This window comes from Zingiber officinale, chromosome 10A (assembly GCF_018446385.1).
Source record: "Zingiber officinale cultivar Zhangliang chromosome 10A, Zo_v1.1, whole genome shotgun sequence".
NCBI lineage: Eukaryota > Viridiplantae > Streptophyta > Magnoliopsida > Zingiberales > Zingiberaceae > Zingiber > Zingiber officinale.
This window is the reverse complement of record NC_056004.1, coordinates 79380853-79399530: the sequence shown is the minus strand read 5'-3', so window position 1 is coordinate 79399530 and position 18678 is coordinate 79380853. Positions and strand designations below refer to the sequence as shown.

The window sequence follows — 18678 nt, the reverse complement described above, 5'->3', positions numbered from 1 at the left end:
CCCGCTCGACCGACCCGACCTCCTCTCGGCCAACCTGCTCGCTCGGTTGGCCCAACCTTCTCTCTCCCGATCCGCCATCTGCTTGGTCGATCCGTCCTCTGCTCGGCCGATCCACCATCTGTTCTGCCGACCTGACTGCTTGGCCGATCCGCCCTCTACTCAGCCAATCCATCATCTGTTCGGCCAACCTGCCCGCTCGGCCGATCCGCCATCTGTTCGGCCGACTTGCCCTCTTGGCCGATCCACCCTCTCGGCCAATCTGCCCGCTCGGAAACACAGACTACCGGCTCAGCCGATCTTCTTGCTCGGCAGTTCTTCGGCTCAGAGCAGAAACCATCCCCTGCTGGCATCCTGAGATTATCCGCTCAGGTCTTCTCTATTGTAAGTTGAATTCAATTCAGAGCAATTTAAATTTCAGCTAATACCCTGTATATCTCAAGCAAATGGATTGTTCGTATTCCAACATTATTTTGTAGTGTTATAAGCTGCGAGGATCGATTGTTTCAACTATACTTAATCAAAGGGATAAGGTCAAAATTTTTAAATTTAAGTTTGTTTTTAGCTTCTTAAATTTGACATTTAGGATTTTGGATTGTGAAAATTGACCTACAGAATTTTTAAAAATTTTAACTTATATTTTAAAAACATTTTTAAATTTTTTATAATTAAGAGTTGGATAATTCAATTTTATATTGTATTAATTTTTTTAATTTATTGAATTTGGCTCTAATTGAAAATTTTAGCTACGCCAATACATATTGATCTATATAGGAGCATCATTATCGACATTGGATGTTGATCGGTAGACATCCAGTAAGTATCAGGCCAATCCACCTTATAGAGGAAGCTCCATTATCGGTCGGGCGAAGATAACGTGGAGACACTCTATATACATATTCTAAATGCATCAAATGCAATTAAAACAATTTAACTAAACTTGGAATGGGAGCAAAAGTTCCTTCCAAATAAATATCAATTAATTGGAAGGAGTTGAATGACACTTACATTCCTTTCGGAATCAATTAATTATATAATAAACAATTAAAGATATATTTTTGCCATTTCAAGCTTGATTTGGACCATTAATCGACTTGATGAGATGCCTTGCTCCCATTAATTCCCAATTCCTCTCAGAATTTTTAAGTTAATAGAGATTCTAAATCTCACTTCCTTCCAAATTTTATTCAATCAATCATATCATCAATTCCCATTAATTAAACTTCTTTATTCGTCGTTGACTCTTTCTATAAAATCCACGCACTAGTTGAAAATGTATATATCTTCATTAATTATCGCGCGCAATGGCGGCAATCAGTAGCTTCTTCCGCCTCCTCCTACTGATCTCCTTCATGCCGGCCCTTGTCTTGACAAGCATTGTCTTCGACATCGAGTTGGTCCACCGTGACTCCCCCAAGTCGCCACTGTACAACAACTCAATGACGACCTTCGATCGCCTGCAGGTCGCTGCCCTTCGCTCGGTCAATCGAGCTAGCTACTTGGCCAAGCGTATTGCCATGAAGACCTCCACCGACATAGATGTCCACGTACGCTATGAGGATTGGGAATTCTTGATGGAGTTTAGCATGGGCACGCCAAACCCGCAACATGTGTGGGGCATTCTCGACACCGGGAGCGATCTAAACTGGGTCAACTGTGTGGGCTGCGAATGCTTCAACAAGACCGCCACCCTATTCAATCATAGTGCATCCCTTTCCTACAACAAATTAACTTGCAATTCCGATGAGTGCAAGAGCTTTTTCCAAGGTCATTGCGATGATGATAATATGTGCGTGTACCATTACACCTACGCCGATGGCTCCAACATCGACGGAACGTTCTCCTCGGACACCTTCAGTTTCTACTCGTCAGATACGAAGCAACTTACATCCATTCCAAATATTCTATTCGGTTGCAACTTCCGGTCCTTTGACACCATCGACAACGACTTCGGTAGTACCATTGGGTTGGGCCCCTCGTCGCCATCTCTGATCCACCAACTCGCCCCTAAGTACATCAGCAAGTACTTCTCCTACTGCCTCGACTCCTGGCTCTATGGGGGACTCGCTAGCAGGCTCTTCTTGGGACGCGACAATACCACTGTTATCGGAAATGCGACTGTCACGTCGTTCATGACACAAGATAACTACTACGCTGTGCAGCTTAATGCCATCTCTATCCCGGGTGAGTTCAACATCGATTACAGTAGTAGAAGGTCCAAGTTGAGGGCTGGCAACATCATCTTTGACTCCGGCACTGCCATGACCATACTGGACACTCAAGTGGTGGATGAGTTGGTGAGGGAATTGACAAATTACATTAGCTTGCCAACTGTGAAGCCGGAAGAGCCATTCAAATTGTGCTTCGAAGTGCACTCGACAGAACAAGAGGAGAAGTTGCCAGGGTTGTTGTTCTCATTTGCCGGGGAGTTGGGGAACTTCAGGGTGAGCCCTGAAAACCTGTTTACATGGTTTGATGCGCATGTGAAATGCATGGTGATATTGGGAACGAATGGTATGCAGATCTTTGGGAATGTTATGCAGAAAGATGTTTTGGTTGGACATGATCTAGAAAAAATGGAATTGACCCTTACAGAGAAAAAATGTATCTAGTTTTACAAACCCTAATAAGCATGTATTATGTATATGAAGTGCTAAGTTGAGCATTCATATTTATATTTATGGTAATAAATCAAGAAATTTAAATGAAGGAAATGTGCATTTATTTTTTACGCTTTTTTTTGCAATGATTTAATTAGACAATTTAATCGACTAGGAGTAGTTTGATTGAATATAATTTTCTTTATATCTCTCTCTTTTAAATGATACTAATTAAATTGACATGTTATTTCTAAATACTAGGAGATGTTTGGAATTTTATATTAAGGTCATTTGAGTTTCATATTCAACTATTAAGAGTGTTAGAGAGGTTGAGCATTCATATTTATATTTATGGTAATAAATCAAGAAATTTAAATGAAGGAAATGTGCATTTATTTTTTTACGCTTTTTTTTGCAATGATTTAATTAGACAATTTAATCGACTAGGAGTAGTTTGATTGAATATAATTTTCTTTATATCTCTCTCTTTTAAATGATACTAATTAAATTGACATGTTATTTCTAAATACTAGGAGATGTTTGGAATTTTATATTAAGGTCATTTGAGTTTCATATTCAACTATTAAGAGTGTTAGAGAGGGTGAATAATGACTCACTTTCACTTTGATCGTTGATAGTGTACTAGTCTATAAGATTTTAATGCACAATAAAAAATAAACAAAATTTACTTTAACTTGATTGGGTACTTCCTTATAATAAAAAATTCTCTCTACTTCATTAATCCAATAACAATGAAGCTCTTTGCTAGTAACATACCAAAAAATAAACTCACTAATTTTGCTATTATGGTTTTGTATACATTTATATCTTGACTGCCCAACAACCATGTGTGGTAGAGTGTTTCAACTACTGTATGTAACTAGATAGCTACCTACACACCCTGTGTACCCACATGACCCTCTTATGGTAGATCATTCCTCTTGTAGACATTGCCCACTGATATATTTTTGGAGTGCCCATGGGGCTTATCCGTAGTATAGTGTTTCTCCCGCAGTCCGTATCTATATAGCTATCATATATCCTATCTGCCTATGGGATCCATTGGTGGTAGTGTTTCTTCCACAATATTGACAGTTATATTCTTACTATATGTTGGTTATGTACTTGTTATATGGAGGTGATTTTTGAATATACTGTATATACACCTAATTTATAGGTTATACCTGGTTGAGCAGGTTAGTGGAGGGTTATATTATTGTTTATGTTTTTGTTAGCTAGTAATTATATTGATGATCTTACTTTTGTAATAAGTATTATTATCTAAGAATATTCCTTTGACTCAATTTCAAGTTAATTTGTGCACTACCTTTCTATCTACCTGTTCAGTCATTTGTACTCACTATTCCTTGATTTTTCTTTAATTTCTAGATTTGCAGGTAAAGGATGTGTCATGTAACTTAGAGATCCTGACTGTCAGTCCCATGGTACTTCAAGATGGTTTATTTTTTGTTTTTCTTTACGGTGTTATTTTCTTGACTGCCAAGAGAAACGCTGACAATGAGCTTCAATTTCTACTCTACTATTGTCGGTAAACTTTATTTTTATTGCATAATTAAGAGAGTAGTAAAATTGTTACTATCTCTTTCATTTTGTATTTGATCTCTCCTTGCAAAATTTCAGAGGAGATTCTAGTGAATTGCCCAACGTACAAGATCCAAGGGATTGTGGTTCTTAGAGTAGGAGTTGACTAGACTTCAAACCAAGTTAAAATCCAAGTGTGATCCTTCTATTTGTTTTTTACTTATTCCTATTCCACTGTTTACTCTTTTTTTTTTTTGACAAATTTAGTTTAGAAAAGAAAAGTTTTTAAGCGATGAGATTTACCCCCTCCTATCTTGTTCTCAACAATCCTACAATTAGTATCAGAGCAAGGGCTTTTGATTTTGGTGCAACCACCAATCAATAATTTACTTTTCTTTTCAATTTTATTATTCATTTTTAATTCTATTGCATTACTTAACCCAAGATAAAGTCTTGAAAATTGTTTCTCCTTAACAATTGTCTTTGCAAGAACAATGGTATAGTCTGAGGGATATTTTGAAGATCGAAAAGGAGCGATAGAGGGGGGGGGGGGTGAATATCGCTCCTTAAAACTTTTTCTTTTCTTGTATCGTAAAACCAATCAGAATAAGTAGCGAAAAATAGAATAAGAAAAGATAAATGACTGAGTGGTTACTTGGTTCGGAGCCTATGTCGACTCCTATTCTAAGACTGTCGATCCTTGATCTCACCGTTAGACAATTCACTATAACTCTTTTTTCCGAAATCTTCCAAAAGAAGCAATGCGTACAATATGAAGAAGTAAGATAGTAGCACACTGCTATCTTTTGCAAATTAAAACAATGCAAGCATAAACAAAAGTTATACCGACACTAGGTAGAAGATGAAGCTTGGTCGTTACTTTTGGATGGAGCAGCTTGCTTGTGAAAGTGAAAGACAGAGTAGTAGAATGATTAGGAGCTTTGTACGACGTTGACTTGAAAAACAATACCTCGCCTCAGACCTTGAGCTCTACTTATATAAACCTTGATCGATAGACTAATAAACTATTCGGTCGACTGATTAGTTCGATCGACCGAAACTCTTATCATTCGACTGAATACTGTGCTTTCCTTCTTTGCTGAGATCCGATCTTCATACATTTATGAGTTTTAATGGTTCGATCGACCAATCACCTTGCTAGTTGACCAAATAGTGAACTTTCCTTGTTTGCTGAGATTCGTATTTAATTCTTCATTAATGAGGTGATTGTTTGGTTGACCGATCCTTATGTTCGGTCAGCCGATTAGCCTGGCTTCCTTCTTTGCTTTGGCTCGATCAAATCTCTGCCATGTCTATAAAATATGGCAACAAATAAAAATAAAATAATAAGGTTTAATAGGAAAATATCCTTAACGAAATTTTTAGAAATTTTTTAGAAATTTTCTGGAAATTTTTTCGGAGTTTGTACGATATATGTTAAGGGGATAAATTATTGGGTTAGGAAAAACCTGTTTAGAAATATTCAAAAGTAGGAGTTGATTTAGGAAAGTGTTAGCTAGAACCCTAGAGCCAATCATTTGATGATTGTATTTTGGACTTGTTGTATCATATTCTATATAAATAAAGACATTTGGTTTTTGATTATTATACTTACTTGTATTGGTGTCAAATAAACTAAGTAGTATAATAACGTCCTTGAGTAGAAGGTTCTTATCTATATCAATCGATTGGTTGAATCGATAGTGAGATGATATAGGGAACACTACTCTTAATCATTCCTAGTCGAGTATTAATATTCAGGGACAATGTTAATGCAATAAGACTAGCATGTAGGTCAACTCGATGACTCGATCTCACAAGTCATGGATATGGAGATATCAAGTTGACACATGGGTATGCATTGGAGAATGTATACTGAATGACCCGCCATGAGAAAGTATCATGGATCGTTATATTAGTGTCATATACTTTCTCATGTGGCTATTAGTATGACTACTAGTCCTTAGACCTGAAGTTACCATGGTTCCCTACATAAGGAGTTATGTACTTTGGTTTCATCAAACGTCACCCATAACTGGGTGGACTATAAAGGCGATTACTGGGTATTTAACAAATTATGCGGAGGGATGTGAGTGATGTAGATGGGATCTATTCCTCCTATATGACAGGAGAGGCATCGATATTCTTGATAGAGTGAGACCACGAAGTGCATGACTATGCCCAAATTAGTCAATATAAGATATTGAGCTCATTTGTTTTAGTGAGTCTACTTGGAGTTCAAGATTTAGATTGATCAGAGGATGACACGGTCTATGCCTCACATTGATCAATCTAGATGTCTAGGATAGAAGGACACTTGTCATATATTGTGAGAAGTCACAATTAGTAGTCACAAGGTGATGTTGGATCTCAACATTCTTGTAACTTGGGTAGTAATGATGTATTGCTAGATACCGCTCATTACTTATGCTTCTAAATGAGGTTAGGGGCATTGCCAACGTTACAAGAACCTATTGGGTCACACACAAAGAACAAGTGGATGGAGATTAGGTTCATATAATGAACCAAGAGGATTAGATTCATGTGAAGAATCAAATTGGATTAAGAGCAATCCTAATTGGGCTAATTGAGTTGAACTCAAGTTGATTCATGTGTTCAATGAGTCTAATTTAGATTATGACTCATTGAATCAATTTAATTAAATGAATTAGTTCATTATATTAAATTGACTTGAATTAAATTGTTGGATTAGATCAACCATGAGAGAGATTAAATCAAGTTTGACTTGACTTGAGAGGAAGAGGAAGAGTCAAGTTTGACTTGACTTTATGCCATATCATTTGTGACTTGGCATTAGGAGAACTAATGATGATGTGCCACATCATCACATGTGCCACCTCATGGAGGTTACAACTATTCTCTTTAATGGCCTTCACATTAATTGTGATTAATGTGAAGGGGGTTACACCTCTTGTAGTGGTCGGCCAATTGATGAAAAAAAGAAGGTTTTTTTTTCATTTTGGTGAATAACTCTCATTCAAGTGATCTTCCTCCTCCCAAGCTCTCTTCTTGCTCCTTTCTCTACTGTTGCCGTGGGTTTCAAGCAAGGGAGAAGAAAGGAGAGTGAGTCTAATCCAAGAAGAAAGGTTAGTGAAAGTCACATAGAGATTTTAGAGGAGTGTGTTCTCTTCTTTTCTTTTCTTCTTCTTCCAATCCCATCCGAGAGCATCAATAAGTGCTAGCACACTTGTGGTGTTCTCTTCTCCATCCTTGTGTGTTAGAGAACACATCTTGTTCGTGTGGATACTACTAGAGGTGTGTACATTTGAACACACTCGAGATCCGGCGTACCTTGGACGAGCGGGATTTGCAAAGGGCATGCAACAAGGGTAACCTTCTAAACATGTAGATCTAAGTGTAGATCTAGTTAGTAAACTCGTACATGTAAATTTTGTTTTATACTCTTCGCACGGATCCGTTGGCTAGGGACTTTCGGGGTTTCCGCAACGCGAAAAAGCAGTTTTCGCGGCCCGAAAAACCCAGCAGTGGTATCAGGGCCACGTGCGAAGGCGTGCACGAGTTTATTTTGGTTTTAATGAAAAATAAACATTCTGTAAATTTCTGTAATTTCATGATTTTATAGTTTTAAAGGGTATTTTTCTCGTAGAAGCGAAGCACAAGTGTTTAGACACTTATAAACTTCGACTACCGAGAAGATTTTTCCGTAACGGCAATGTTTCGACCCAAAACATTTTGGGACAGCGGGCTAAAGTGCTGTTGGATCACTTAGGAGCAACTCGCGATGGTTAGATCGCGGGTAGGGGTACTGCCCCTAACCCCGCAAGGGGATTTGCTCCGCGATTGCGCCCGAAATCGCTAATCGGGACCGCCGGGAAAAATTTACTCATAAAATTGTAAAAATTATGAAAAAATTACAGAAAATTATGAAAAATATATAATTTAGAATTATATATTATTTTTGTGATAGTCATGGCCCAAAAAGGCCCAATATGATTGGATTTGTGTTGTAATTTATAATTCAGCCTGCGTGCCATCATGTGTTTGTGTGTGCTGTATTTGATACGCGACCTGTGCGTCGTGACTCCCTATTTATATTCTGGTTGTAAATTAGATTTAGACTCGAATGCAACTCAAGTTTCAAAATTGTAATGTAAATTTTGAAGCGGCGGAAGGTCCACTCAAGACGGAGTTACGAGGAAGGCGTGAGCAACACAAGGTGGTCAAAAGGAAGGCGCTTGAGAAGCTATTGACCTTAGGTTGACCATCCAATCTTCTCATTGGCTTGAGAAGATCGTAGTAGGGCCATGACATAATCACAAAATTATTTAATTAATTGCTTATGTGTGTATGTGATGCATGCTAGTAAAATAGTAATTAATTAGTGCCTAACGATTAGATTGGATCTAAATCGTGCAGAAGATGCACCCTTACAATTAGATTAGATCTACATCGTGTACAAGATGCACTCTATCGATTAGATTAGATCTATATCGAGTATATGATACAACATCGATATTTAGATTAGATCTAAATCACGACAACTCAAAATGCCTACCGTGCCGTGATACCTACCACTACCTCGATCACATGTCGTTGTTGAATCTGCCAAAGCAGAGCAACACATATTATCTTGGTAGGGTACGGAGGGATAATCTTGGTCCCGCCTATCAACGTATGGGTGAGTACAACTCAATTAGATTGAGTAACTAGTTAACTCAATTGGATCGAGTACAACTATAGGCATTCTTCCAACGGTTGGAAAGATAGGACATAGATCCCATTTATATTAATTCTTGGGCATATTAGCCAAAGTTAACTCAAGTTTTAATATAACTTCCGATAATGATCCTATAAACAAGAGTTGCATAGAGATGTAATTGGTAAATCGTTACCTACCGATCATACTAAATTTTGGGCGTATTAGCCAAAGCTAACTCAAGGGTTAGTAAGATGTGGATCTTGTACCACATGAATTATAGAATTTAGTGGGAGCATCATTTAGTTAAAGACCTAATTAAATGATTTAAAAAGAATATGATATTTATTTTCTGCATTTTTCTGTTGTAGAATTGCCATGACGTCAAACACGATCATCTTCTCTCTACGTTCTGTCCTTAAGAAGGACAAACTCAACGAAGCAAATTTCCTGGGCTGGTACAGAAATCTGAGAATAGTTCTCACTCAGGAACGTAAATTGTACGTTCTGGAGCAGCCCATTCCGGAGGCACCTCCTACCACTGCCACGCGAGCTGACAAAGATGCTTATAAGAAATATCAAGATGACGCATTAGATGTGTCCTGTCTTATGCTCGCGACCATGAACTCTGAGCTTCAGAAGCAACATGAGTTGATGAGTGCTTATGATATGGTTGAACATCTTTGTCACCTATATCAAGGACAAGCAAGGCATTGGAAGAGGAACTCCAAAGAATACTTGGAAGATCTTAAGAAGAAGAGAAATAAGATTTCTACTTCAGGTATACATGTTATAGAAGTCAACCTCTCTATTTCTTCATCGTGGCTATTAGATACCGGATGTGCTTCGCACATTTGTACTAATGTACAAGCGCTGAGAAATAGTAGGGCATTGATGAAGGGTGAGATAGACCTACGAGTAGGCAATGGAGCACGGGTTGATGTTGTTGCTGTAGGAACTTATCATCTATCTCTGCCCTCTGGGCTTGTACTAGAATTAGATGATTGTTGTTATGTGCCTGCATTAACTAAGAACATTATATCAGTTTCTTGTTTGGACAAGAAAGGTTTCTCGTTTACAATAAAGAACAAATGTTGTTCCGTCTATTTAAATGATATGTTCTATTATAGTGCACCTCTGATAAACGGACTCTATATTCTAGATCTTGAAAGCCCTAGTTATAACATAAATACCAAGAGGTTCAAGTCAAATGACCTGAACCAAACCTATCTCTGGCACTGTCGCTTAGGTCATATAAATGGCAAGCGCTTATCCCAGCTCCATAAGGATGGTTTGCTGGACTCATTTAATTTTGAATCTTATGAGACGTGCGAGTCATGCCTACTAGGCAAGAAGACCAAGACACCCTTTAGTGGACACAGCGAAAGAGCGACTGATTTGTTAGGACTTATACATAGTGATGTATGTGGCCCTTTCAATGTCGCAGCTAGAGGTGGTTATAGGTAGTTCATCACATTTATTGATGACTTCAGTAGATATGGTTATGTGTACTTGATGACACATAAGTCAGAATCCTTTGAAAAGTTCAAAGAATTCAAGAATGAAGTACAGAACTAGCTTGGCAAGAGTATTAAGATACTTCGATCAGATCGAGGTGGAGAATACCTTAGCCATTAGTTTCGTGACTATCTAGCTGAGTGTGGGATTCTATCCCAACTCACTCCTCCTGGAACACCACCGTGGAATGTTGTATCCGAAAGGAGGAATCGTACCTTATTAGATATGGTACGGTCTATGATGAGTCACACAGATCTTCCGACATTCCTTTGGGGCTATGCTCTAGACACGGCAGCTTTTATACTCAACCGAGTTCCATCCAAGGCTGTGATAAAGACACCATATAGGATATGGACTGGGAGAGATGCCCAAGTGTCTTTCATGAGGATTTGGGGATGTGAGGCCTACGTTAGACATCAAGTCTCAGATAAATTAGGATCCAAATATGACAAGTGCTACTTTATAGGATATCCTAAGGAAACTAAGGGATATTACTTCTACATTCCCAGTCAGCACAAGATAGTTGTGGCAAAGACTGGAGTCTTTCTAGAAAGGGACTTTGTTTCTAGAAAGACTAGTGGGAGTACATTCGATCTTTAAGAAGTTCAAGATGTGGATCCTAGCACTGAAGCCTCGATGGAAGTTAAACTGGAACCAAAAAGTGTTGTGGATGATGTTGTTCCACAAAGAGTTGAGGAACAACAACCAGTTCAAGTAGACATACCTCTTCGCAGGTCTGATAGGGTACGTCATCAGCCTGAGAGATACTCATTTCTCTTGTCTGACCATGATGACGTTGTGCTCATAGAGGATGAGCCTACCACCTATCAGGAAGCTGTGATGAGACCAGATTCTGAGAAATGGCTAGAAGCCATGAGATCCGAAATGGAATCCATGTACACCAACCAAGTATGGACTTTAGTTGATCCACCTGAAGGGGTAAAAGCCATAGGGTGTAAGTGGGTCTTTAAGAGAAAGACTGACATGGATGGACTTATCTATAAGGGTCGCTTGGTAGCTAAAGGTTTCAAGAAGATTCATGGTATTGACTATGATGAAACCTTTTCACCAGTAGCGATGTTTAAGTCCATTCAAATCATGCTTGCAATTGCAGCTTACCACGATTACGAGATCTGGCAGATGGATGTCAAATCGCGTTTCTGAATGGAAACCTACTCGAGGATATGTACATGACACAACCTGAGGGTTTTGTAGATCCAAAGCATACTAGCAGAGTATGCAAGCTGCATAGGTCCATTTATGGACTAAAGCAAGCTTCTCGGAGATGGAATCTTTGATTCGATGATGCAATCAAACAGTTTGGTTTCATCAAGAATGAAGATGAACCTTGTGTCTACAAGAAGGTTGTAGGGGACATAGTTGTCTTCCTCATATTGTATGTGGATGACATACTGCTCATTGGGAAAGACATCCCTTTGCTACAGTCTGTCAAGACTTGGCTAGGGCCATGTTTCTCAATGAAGGACTTAGGTGAAGCATCCCGCATTCAAGGGATACAGATCTATAGAGATAGATCTAAGAGATTGCTTGGCCTAAGTCAGAGTACATACATTGACAAGGTACTCCTTTGGTTTGCCATGCAGAACTCCAAGAAGGGATTTCTGCCGATGTCATATGGCGTGAGTCTTTCGAAGACTCAGGGTCCCTCTTCTAGAGAGGAGAGAGACCGCATGGATCAGATCCCTTATGCTTCAGCCATAGGATCGATCATGTACGCCATGCTATGTATTCGACCTGATGCCTCGTATGCTTTGAGTGTGACGAGCAGATACCAGTCAGATCCAGGTGAAAGTCACTGGATAACGGTCAAGAATATTCTTAAGTACTTAAGAAGGACTAAAGAATATTTCTTGATATATGGAGGCGATGATGAGCTAGCTGTAAAGGGTTACAGTGATGCTAGCTTCCAGACCGATCAGGATGATTATCGATCGCAGTCAGGGTTCGTGTTTAGCATAAATGGTGGTGCTGTGAGCTGGAAGAGTTCGAAGCAGGACACACACTACAACAAAAATCCTCATAGACATCGATGGAACAACAACAATTTTAAGCAAAAACCGATGTCTTTGAGTATTTTACACCGATTTTTCCAAAAATCGGTCTCTATGAGTGCAGATTTTCGCTCAAAGACATCGGTTTTTTAGGTGATGTCTATGAGCGTCTTTTTTTTCGTTAATAGACACCGTTTTTAACAGCGGTTTTTAAAATCCGGTGTTAATGAACCAAAATAAAATATTTTAATATTCCCACCAGCCAAAATTTGCAATACTGTGAAGTTCCCTCCAAATCTAAACATATATCGCGCCCCTTCCTCCACCATCTCTCTCAGCATAAACCTAAACCTAAACCTCAGACCATCTCTCTCAATCTCATCTCCCTCTTCCCCTTCCTAGATCGACGCCCCTTCCTCTCCCGATTAGGATCAACACACGACGCCCTTGCTTCCTCTCTCCGTCTCTGTGTCCGTCTCCGGTCGTCGGACTACCCCTTCAATTTTGTCGTCTCCCCTCCAGATCCCCGTCAGCAGCAATCTAGTCTCGAGATCCAATTCTTAAATTCTTGGTCAGAAGAAGCTTCTATAGATCCGGCTTCATATTCGAGCCCTAGATCTGTTTTCCGGTGTGCACCCCCTCTTCCTCCATTTTGATTTGCATTTGTCTGCTATGTTTTTGATCTGGCAGATATGCTGACCAAATTTGAGATGAAGAGCAACCGGGTGAAGAGTGTGAGCTTCCACAGCAAACATCCTTGGGTCCTTGCCAGCCTTCACAGTGGCGGTGAGCTCAATCCCGAGGAAGAAGACTACTTCCAGGACAGCTTCGCCGAGCTTAACCCCAAGAAATCATGGGCCAAGAAGCTCAAGGAGGCCACTCTCAGCCTCAAAGTCAAAGCTTTCAGATCTTATTTCAAATCCCTGTTCCACAGATCTCGACCACAAATGACAAATTGGAAGGCCCAAAAACCTCGAGATGCCATCAAAATCCAAACATGGCGGAAGACGAGAGCTGGAGCAAGTCCTCCGCCGCTTCTTCCAAGTCGTCGTCCTTCTCCAGCGAGTTCAGTGGCGGTAAGTCCATGCTGAGGCGGAGCAGCAGCGCGAGCTATGATGCGGAGACCTCAATCCAAGGGGCGATCGCCTACTGCAAGAAGAGTAGTCAACGTGCGGTTGACTCCGGTCACTCCGCTGCCAGGAAGAGCGGAGTACTCACGGGATTCTACAATTTTTGTCTTCTTCTCGTCCTCCATCACGTGCCTCCCTCGACTCTCAAAGCACTCAATCCTCAGTTCCCCACGCAGCCACTCTTCTTCCACCTCTGTGCACATCTATGGAGGAAGGCAAAGATGTGGAGCACTCCAGAGCAACAACCAGCTCCGTAATGCCATTGCCTAAATCTCCATCCACACAGTATGAAGAGAATGGGAGAGAGGAGGAGGGCTTCCACAACGCTTTGCTGGTCTTACAACATCTCTATTTTTTTCCTGCTAAATTAATTGTTTCTGCTACTAATTTCTTGTTGCAGGAGCTGAAAGACCTGCGATCTCAGCTTCACCATGCGGCAGAACATTGTGAGCGTGCATTTTCCTCAGCCCAGTAGAAGAAGATGTGAGCTGTTAATTTCTTCTTCCTTTCCTTTCTTTTCTTTTCTTTTCTTTTCCCTGCATCAACAAATAATTTCCGGAGGTTGATGTGCATTAGTGTAAAATTAGGATTTTGGAGGGGACAAAGAGCTACATATGTGAAGCAGTTGTGGCAATAGTCGACCATTTAGGAACTGTCTCATCCAAACTCGAGCAGAGTCTCCTTGCAAATGCTGTGGTTAAGCAGACTGAACAAAGAATTGGTTGCTTGAAGTAGGTGAAGAAGTTTCTTCAAAGGCAGACATTAATTTTAACACAGTAAACAATGATGGTGCCTGCCATTAATGCAAATGATATAATATTCTCATAGCTTATTAAAAACTGGAATTTCAAACTTATACACAGAGAATCCTTGCTTGCGAACAATATTCCATGTGTCTTGAGCTGTGTAACATGAAATTAGACATCAAATTCCCTCAACACCATCAGCATTTCTGTATTGACAGGGCACAACCACTATGTGATGTGTGCCTCATTTTATCCATCGTCACTACTAAAGTCCTTCCTCATCTTCGACAGTTTCATCTTCTTGATCTCTTGATTGCAAGTATTAATTAATTGATGCATGCAATGTGTTTGATGAATTTCCTCAAACACTATCCTGAATTGATTTTATCATTTTTGTTTGCTAGATTGAGGAGTTGTTATTTCCTGTTTCTAAGTTGGTTTTATGTATTCCTTGAACTATCAAGTTTCTTTTATGTCTATGCTAATTCTTTTCACTGATATGTCATGTTTTCTGGTTTATAAATTTACCTCTTTTTGTTGTTGTTGTTTCTACAGGATTTGTGTGTTGGGCTTCTTAGACGCGCTACATATACAACTTAAAGGCTTTGATCATTAAGTGAGTATTTTCTTTTGACCTTCTTATTAAATCGATTCATGACCAAGTTAATTATGATTTTGTGAATTTCTGAATCCATCTAAATAGTTCCTAATACGGTTTAGGGTTTAGGTGATGATTCATGAATGACTCATAGTTTATTTATTGGTATAATGATGAAGTGCAAATTTTGTTTGTCATACTAAGTTAATTGTTGTTGAAAGAGGAAAGTAGGAAACAACTCTATGTCACAGGGTTAAAATATCCCAGTTATGCTTAGGACTCTTGGTCAGATGGCTATTGCTAATCCAATATTTACTCATGGTCAGCTACCTCCACGGGTAAGTCATTGAATATGTCTTACTTTTTTTTTGCCTTCCTACTTCAAGATTGCTTAAATGTACTGTGGAAGTTTTTATTTTTTATTTTCAAAATCTATTGATTGAATTAATGATTTGGAGCTAGCCATTCAAATGGTTGAGCATCCAGGGAGGCAATATGCTGCCATTGATCCGAGCCTGGACCTCTGCAGCTTCTACCTCCCCTCCAATGGTTGCCCTTCCTTGGTAGCACCTGCCTCATCAAACAAAATTATGAAAATGATCATGGTCCGACATAGTATATCTTCCTATTTTAATTCCATGAGTATTGTAAATAATAACAATGTAAAGTTCATATAGTTGAAGATGCATACCCAATATTCAAGGTATGGTCAGCATCAGCCAACAAAAAGGGTGGAGAGGAGGAACTTGTTTGGGCTTGTTCCCAGTGTGGCTACTGGGTGAGAGCCTTGGCCTTCTGCTTCTCTAGGATCTTGTTTAAATTAAATAAGATTTAATCTCCATGGTGTTCATAATCTATTAATGTTGTTTACGGAGTAGATGAATTGCATTCACTTGGGTAAAAAGGGTCACAAACTCACTTGCTTCTCCAAACTCTTGTTTTGCTCCTGTAGTGCCTTCTCCTGTAAATAAAAAAGAGATGGTTACGCACATGCATGTAGTGTTATTATTAACCTAAATTTAAACATTTTAGGCTCTTGAAGGATCATGACAATCTTCTATATATATATATATATATATGTAGTATTATTATTAACCTAAATTTAAACATTTTAGGCTCTTGAAGGATTATGACAATCTTCTATATATATATATATATATATACATATATTGATAAAAGAATTTTTTACCTTCCTCTGAAGCTCAGTGATAGAGTCAAACACCACTTGGTTCTGCACCATATAAAGAAAATCATGGTCGATACAACTTCAGAATGTCTTGCTTAACCAACCTTTGTTTTAGCACGGGAAAAGGTCGTGTGGTTAACCTTTCTTGACCGGATATGTTTCAAAGAATTGTCTAGCTGATTTTTTAGCTGTTGGAGTTCTTTGTGGCTCAAGGAATCGAGTTGCTCCCCCATTAGATGCCTGAAGCAATTATTGTAGCAGGGTATCACTAGGTATGCCAAATTATGGAAAAACCTTAGCTCCGATCATATGTTCTGATGAAAAATCTAGATGTAACTATAACGGATCTACCTTTGACTTTTACTTAAAACCTCAATCTTGGCCTTAAGTTTGCCGTATTCTTGATGCCAGTTTCCCTGTATGGTCCTCATGAGAACATTAGTATGAATGATTCAGACTTCAATGCTGAATATTTCACATAGAAGAACAAATATAGGAATTTCATGTAATCTATATAAATAATAAAAGTACATCTTTATGATTGTTTGTTCCACTTTGTAAAATAGTAGCTTCCCCGCTGGCAAATATCTTGTTGTCAGAGTTGTTGATGGAAGGAACATTCGGGCAAATGATTTTGCATCCTCTCTCAGCACACTTGTGAGTCTCGAGGCCATTGTTGGAAAAGGTCGTATATATTGGTGTAATGCCTTTTCTTTCTTTCTAATTCTTGTTTTTCTTCAAAATACAGCTGATATTATTTAATGTTTGTATGTAGATAAGCTTGTTGTCTCAACTTCGTGTACACGGTTGTCGACCTTGTCAACGAGACAAATTAAATTGGATACTGAGATCAAGGGCTTGCTTTTGTGTCTCCAAAAGTTGATGAAGTAAATGCATTGGCTAAAATGTTGGCTGGTGAGAAGGATGAGGAAGTTCTCACTGCAAAAGTTATTCAGGCTTCCAGGTTTCATAATGATAGCAAAAGCTTATGATATTTGGAGTCTATTTGCTTTTGATGTTGTAAAAAGAATATTTGTGTATTTTATGGATACTATTGTAAGAAGAATATTTATGTAATTTGTGAATATTTCTGTATTTTATAGATACTGTTGGAAGAAGAATATTTGTGTAATTTATGAATATTTGTGTATTTTCTTGGATACTGTCGGTTTTTCACTGTTTCGGAAATCGAATTTGTGTCGTTAAACAATACCGATATTACATCGGTTTTCCACCGCTGCAAAACCGATGTTATAAACTAATATTACATCGGTCGTATACCGCTATCAAAACTGGTGTTATTAACATATAATATTACATCGGTTTTACACCGTTGATGAAACAGTGTCGTTAAGTGATACTACACCGGTTAATAACCGATTCGAACACCGGTGTCGTTAAGTGATACTACACCGATTTTAACCCGATGTCTAAAATGACAGACCTTTTACATCGACTTCATAGACATCGGTCGAAAATGTAATAGACACCGGTGGAAAACCGATGTCTATAAGGGTTTTTGTTGTAGTGACAGTAGCTGATTCTACGACAGAGGCCGAGTATATTGCTGCATTAGAGGCAGCAAAGGAGACAGTTTGGATTCGCAAGTTCATCACTGAACTTGGGGTGGATCCTAGCATTGCTTGTAACACCCCAAATTTCATGATTTAGGGTTCTAAAAGTCCATAAAAATATTTGGAAATACTTTTAAAATATTCTAGAGATTTTTAGAAATTTTTAGAGTATTTTTGGAGTTCGTTTGGTATTTTTACCAAGAGGAAGAAGTGGTAAAAAAAAAAAAAGAGAAAAGGAATATGTTGAAGCCAGGATTTGAACCTGCAATCTGTGACTTCGAGAAAAACAAGCCCAACCAGCTGAGCTACACGATTTTTATTAATCTTATATGGAGCGAAATGTATATATGCAGTAGTTGGAACGTTTAAAATAAATTGAAATTAAAAGTGCGCGGCTGAGGAATCGAAGCCGAGATCTCTGACTTGGTTAAAACTGGGTTGACCAAGTGTGCTAGCGATCGTTTGCTATTAAAGAAGGAGAAAAATTCTATTTAAGCTATAGTTGGAAACGAAAATAACATTAAGTATAAGATTTAAATCTTTTTCCTAAAACCTAAAATTTCCTCTCTCGAAGCCTTCCTCTCTGCTTCACCCGTGCGCGGCGCCGATTCCTTCTCGGGCGAAAACGAAGCTAGGGCTTCGTCTCCGGCGGCCGGCGAGCACTTCTCTCCGTCAGTTCTTCACAGATTCGAGGTCTCCTCGTTGAAGAGAGCTCGTGGCCACGAGGAAGGGTTGAAATTTGAAGTTTCTCCGCGAACCCTAGAGGTTTTCTCCTTCGGTTTGAATTCAAGAATCAAGTGAGTTGCTTCTCACCTGCAGTAGGAGTAGTTCCGCGAGCTTTGATTCTTCTTTGTTTGCTTTCGAGATTTGTAGTTTGATTTTGGTAGATTCATTCGGACTAGGTGATTTTGTTTCACTAAGTTGTTGTAGGAGTGGTTTCGGATTTATGTTAGTTCTTGTGTTGATTTCGGAGCATGTTTCATGGAGCTTTTGTTGTTTTTGCTTGCTGCCGTGATCCTTAAAGAAAGAAAGGGAAGAGTTAGTTCAGTTCAAGCGGGTGGATTAGAATTCCTTCCAAGCCTTGTAATTAGTATTGT

The 18678-nt window shown here is 38.9% G+C and overlaps 1 protein-coding gene, 1 long non-coding RNA gene and 1 pseudogene across 2 annotated transcripts; 2 read left to right on the top strand and 1 right to left on the bottom strand.

Moving 5' to 3' along the window:
• The first annotated feature begins 1301 nt into the window (after positions 1-1301).
• On the top strand, positions 1302-13438 carry LOC122026724 (aspartic proteinase CDR1-like). The gene is made up of 2 exons (XM_042585448.1): positions 1302-2601; positions 13038-13438. Exons 1-2 carry the CDS (start codon positions 1302-1304, stop codon positions 13436-13438), a joined length of 1701 nt encoding a protein of 566 aa, XP_042441382.1.
• A 285-nt stretch (positions 13439-13723) lies between these two features.
• On the top strand, positions 13724-13949 carry LOC122026263. The gene is made up of 2 exons (XR_006124086.1): positions 13724-13811; positions 13878-13949. It is a non-coding gene; the product is annotated as an uncharacterized LOC122026263 (long non-coding RNA).
• Positions 13950-15279: 1330 nt separating this feature from the next.
• LOC122026723 lies at positions 15280-16438 on the bottom strand (annotated as a pseudogene).
• Between the last annotated feature and the right edge of the window lie 2240 nt (positions 16439-18678).

What these genes read in the sequence shown, in the direction of transcription:
- LOC122026724 (XM_042585448.1), top strand. Translation starts at nt 1,302, where the DNA reads ATGGCGGCAATCAGTAGCTTCTTCCGCCTCCTCCTACTGATCTCCTTC. An exon ending in GACCCTTACAGAGAAAAAAT is followed by an intron (nt 2,602 to 13,037) that starts GTATCTAGTTTT and finishes TTGATCTGGCAG; the next exon opens with ATATGCTGACCAAATTTGAG.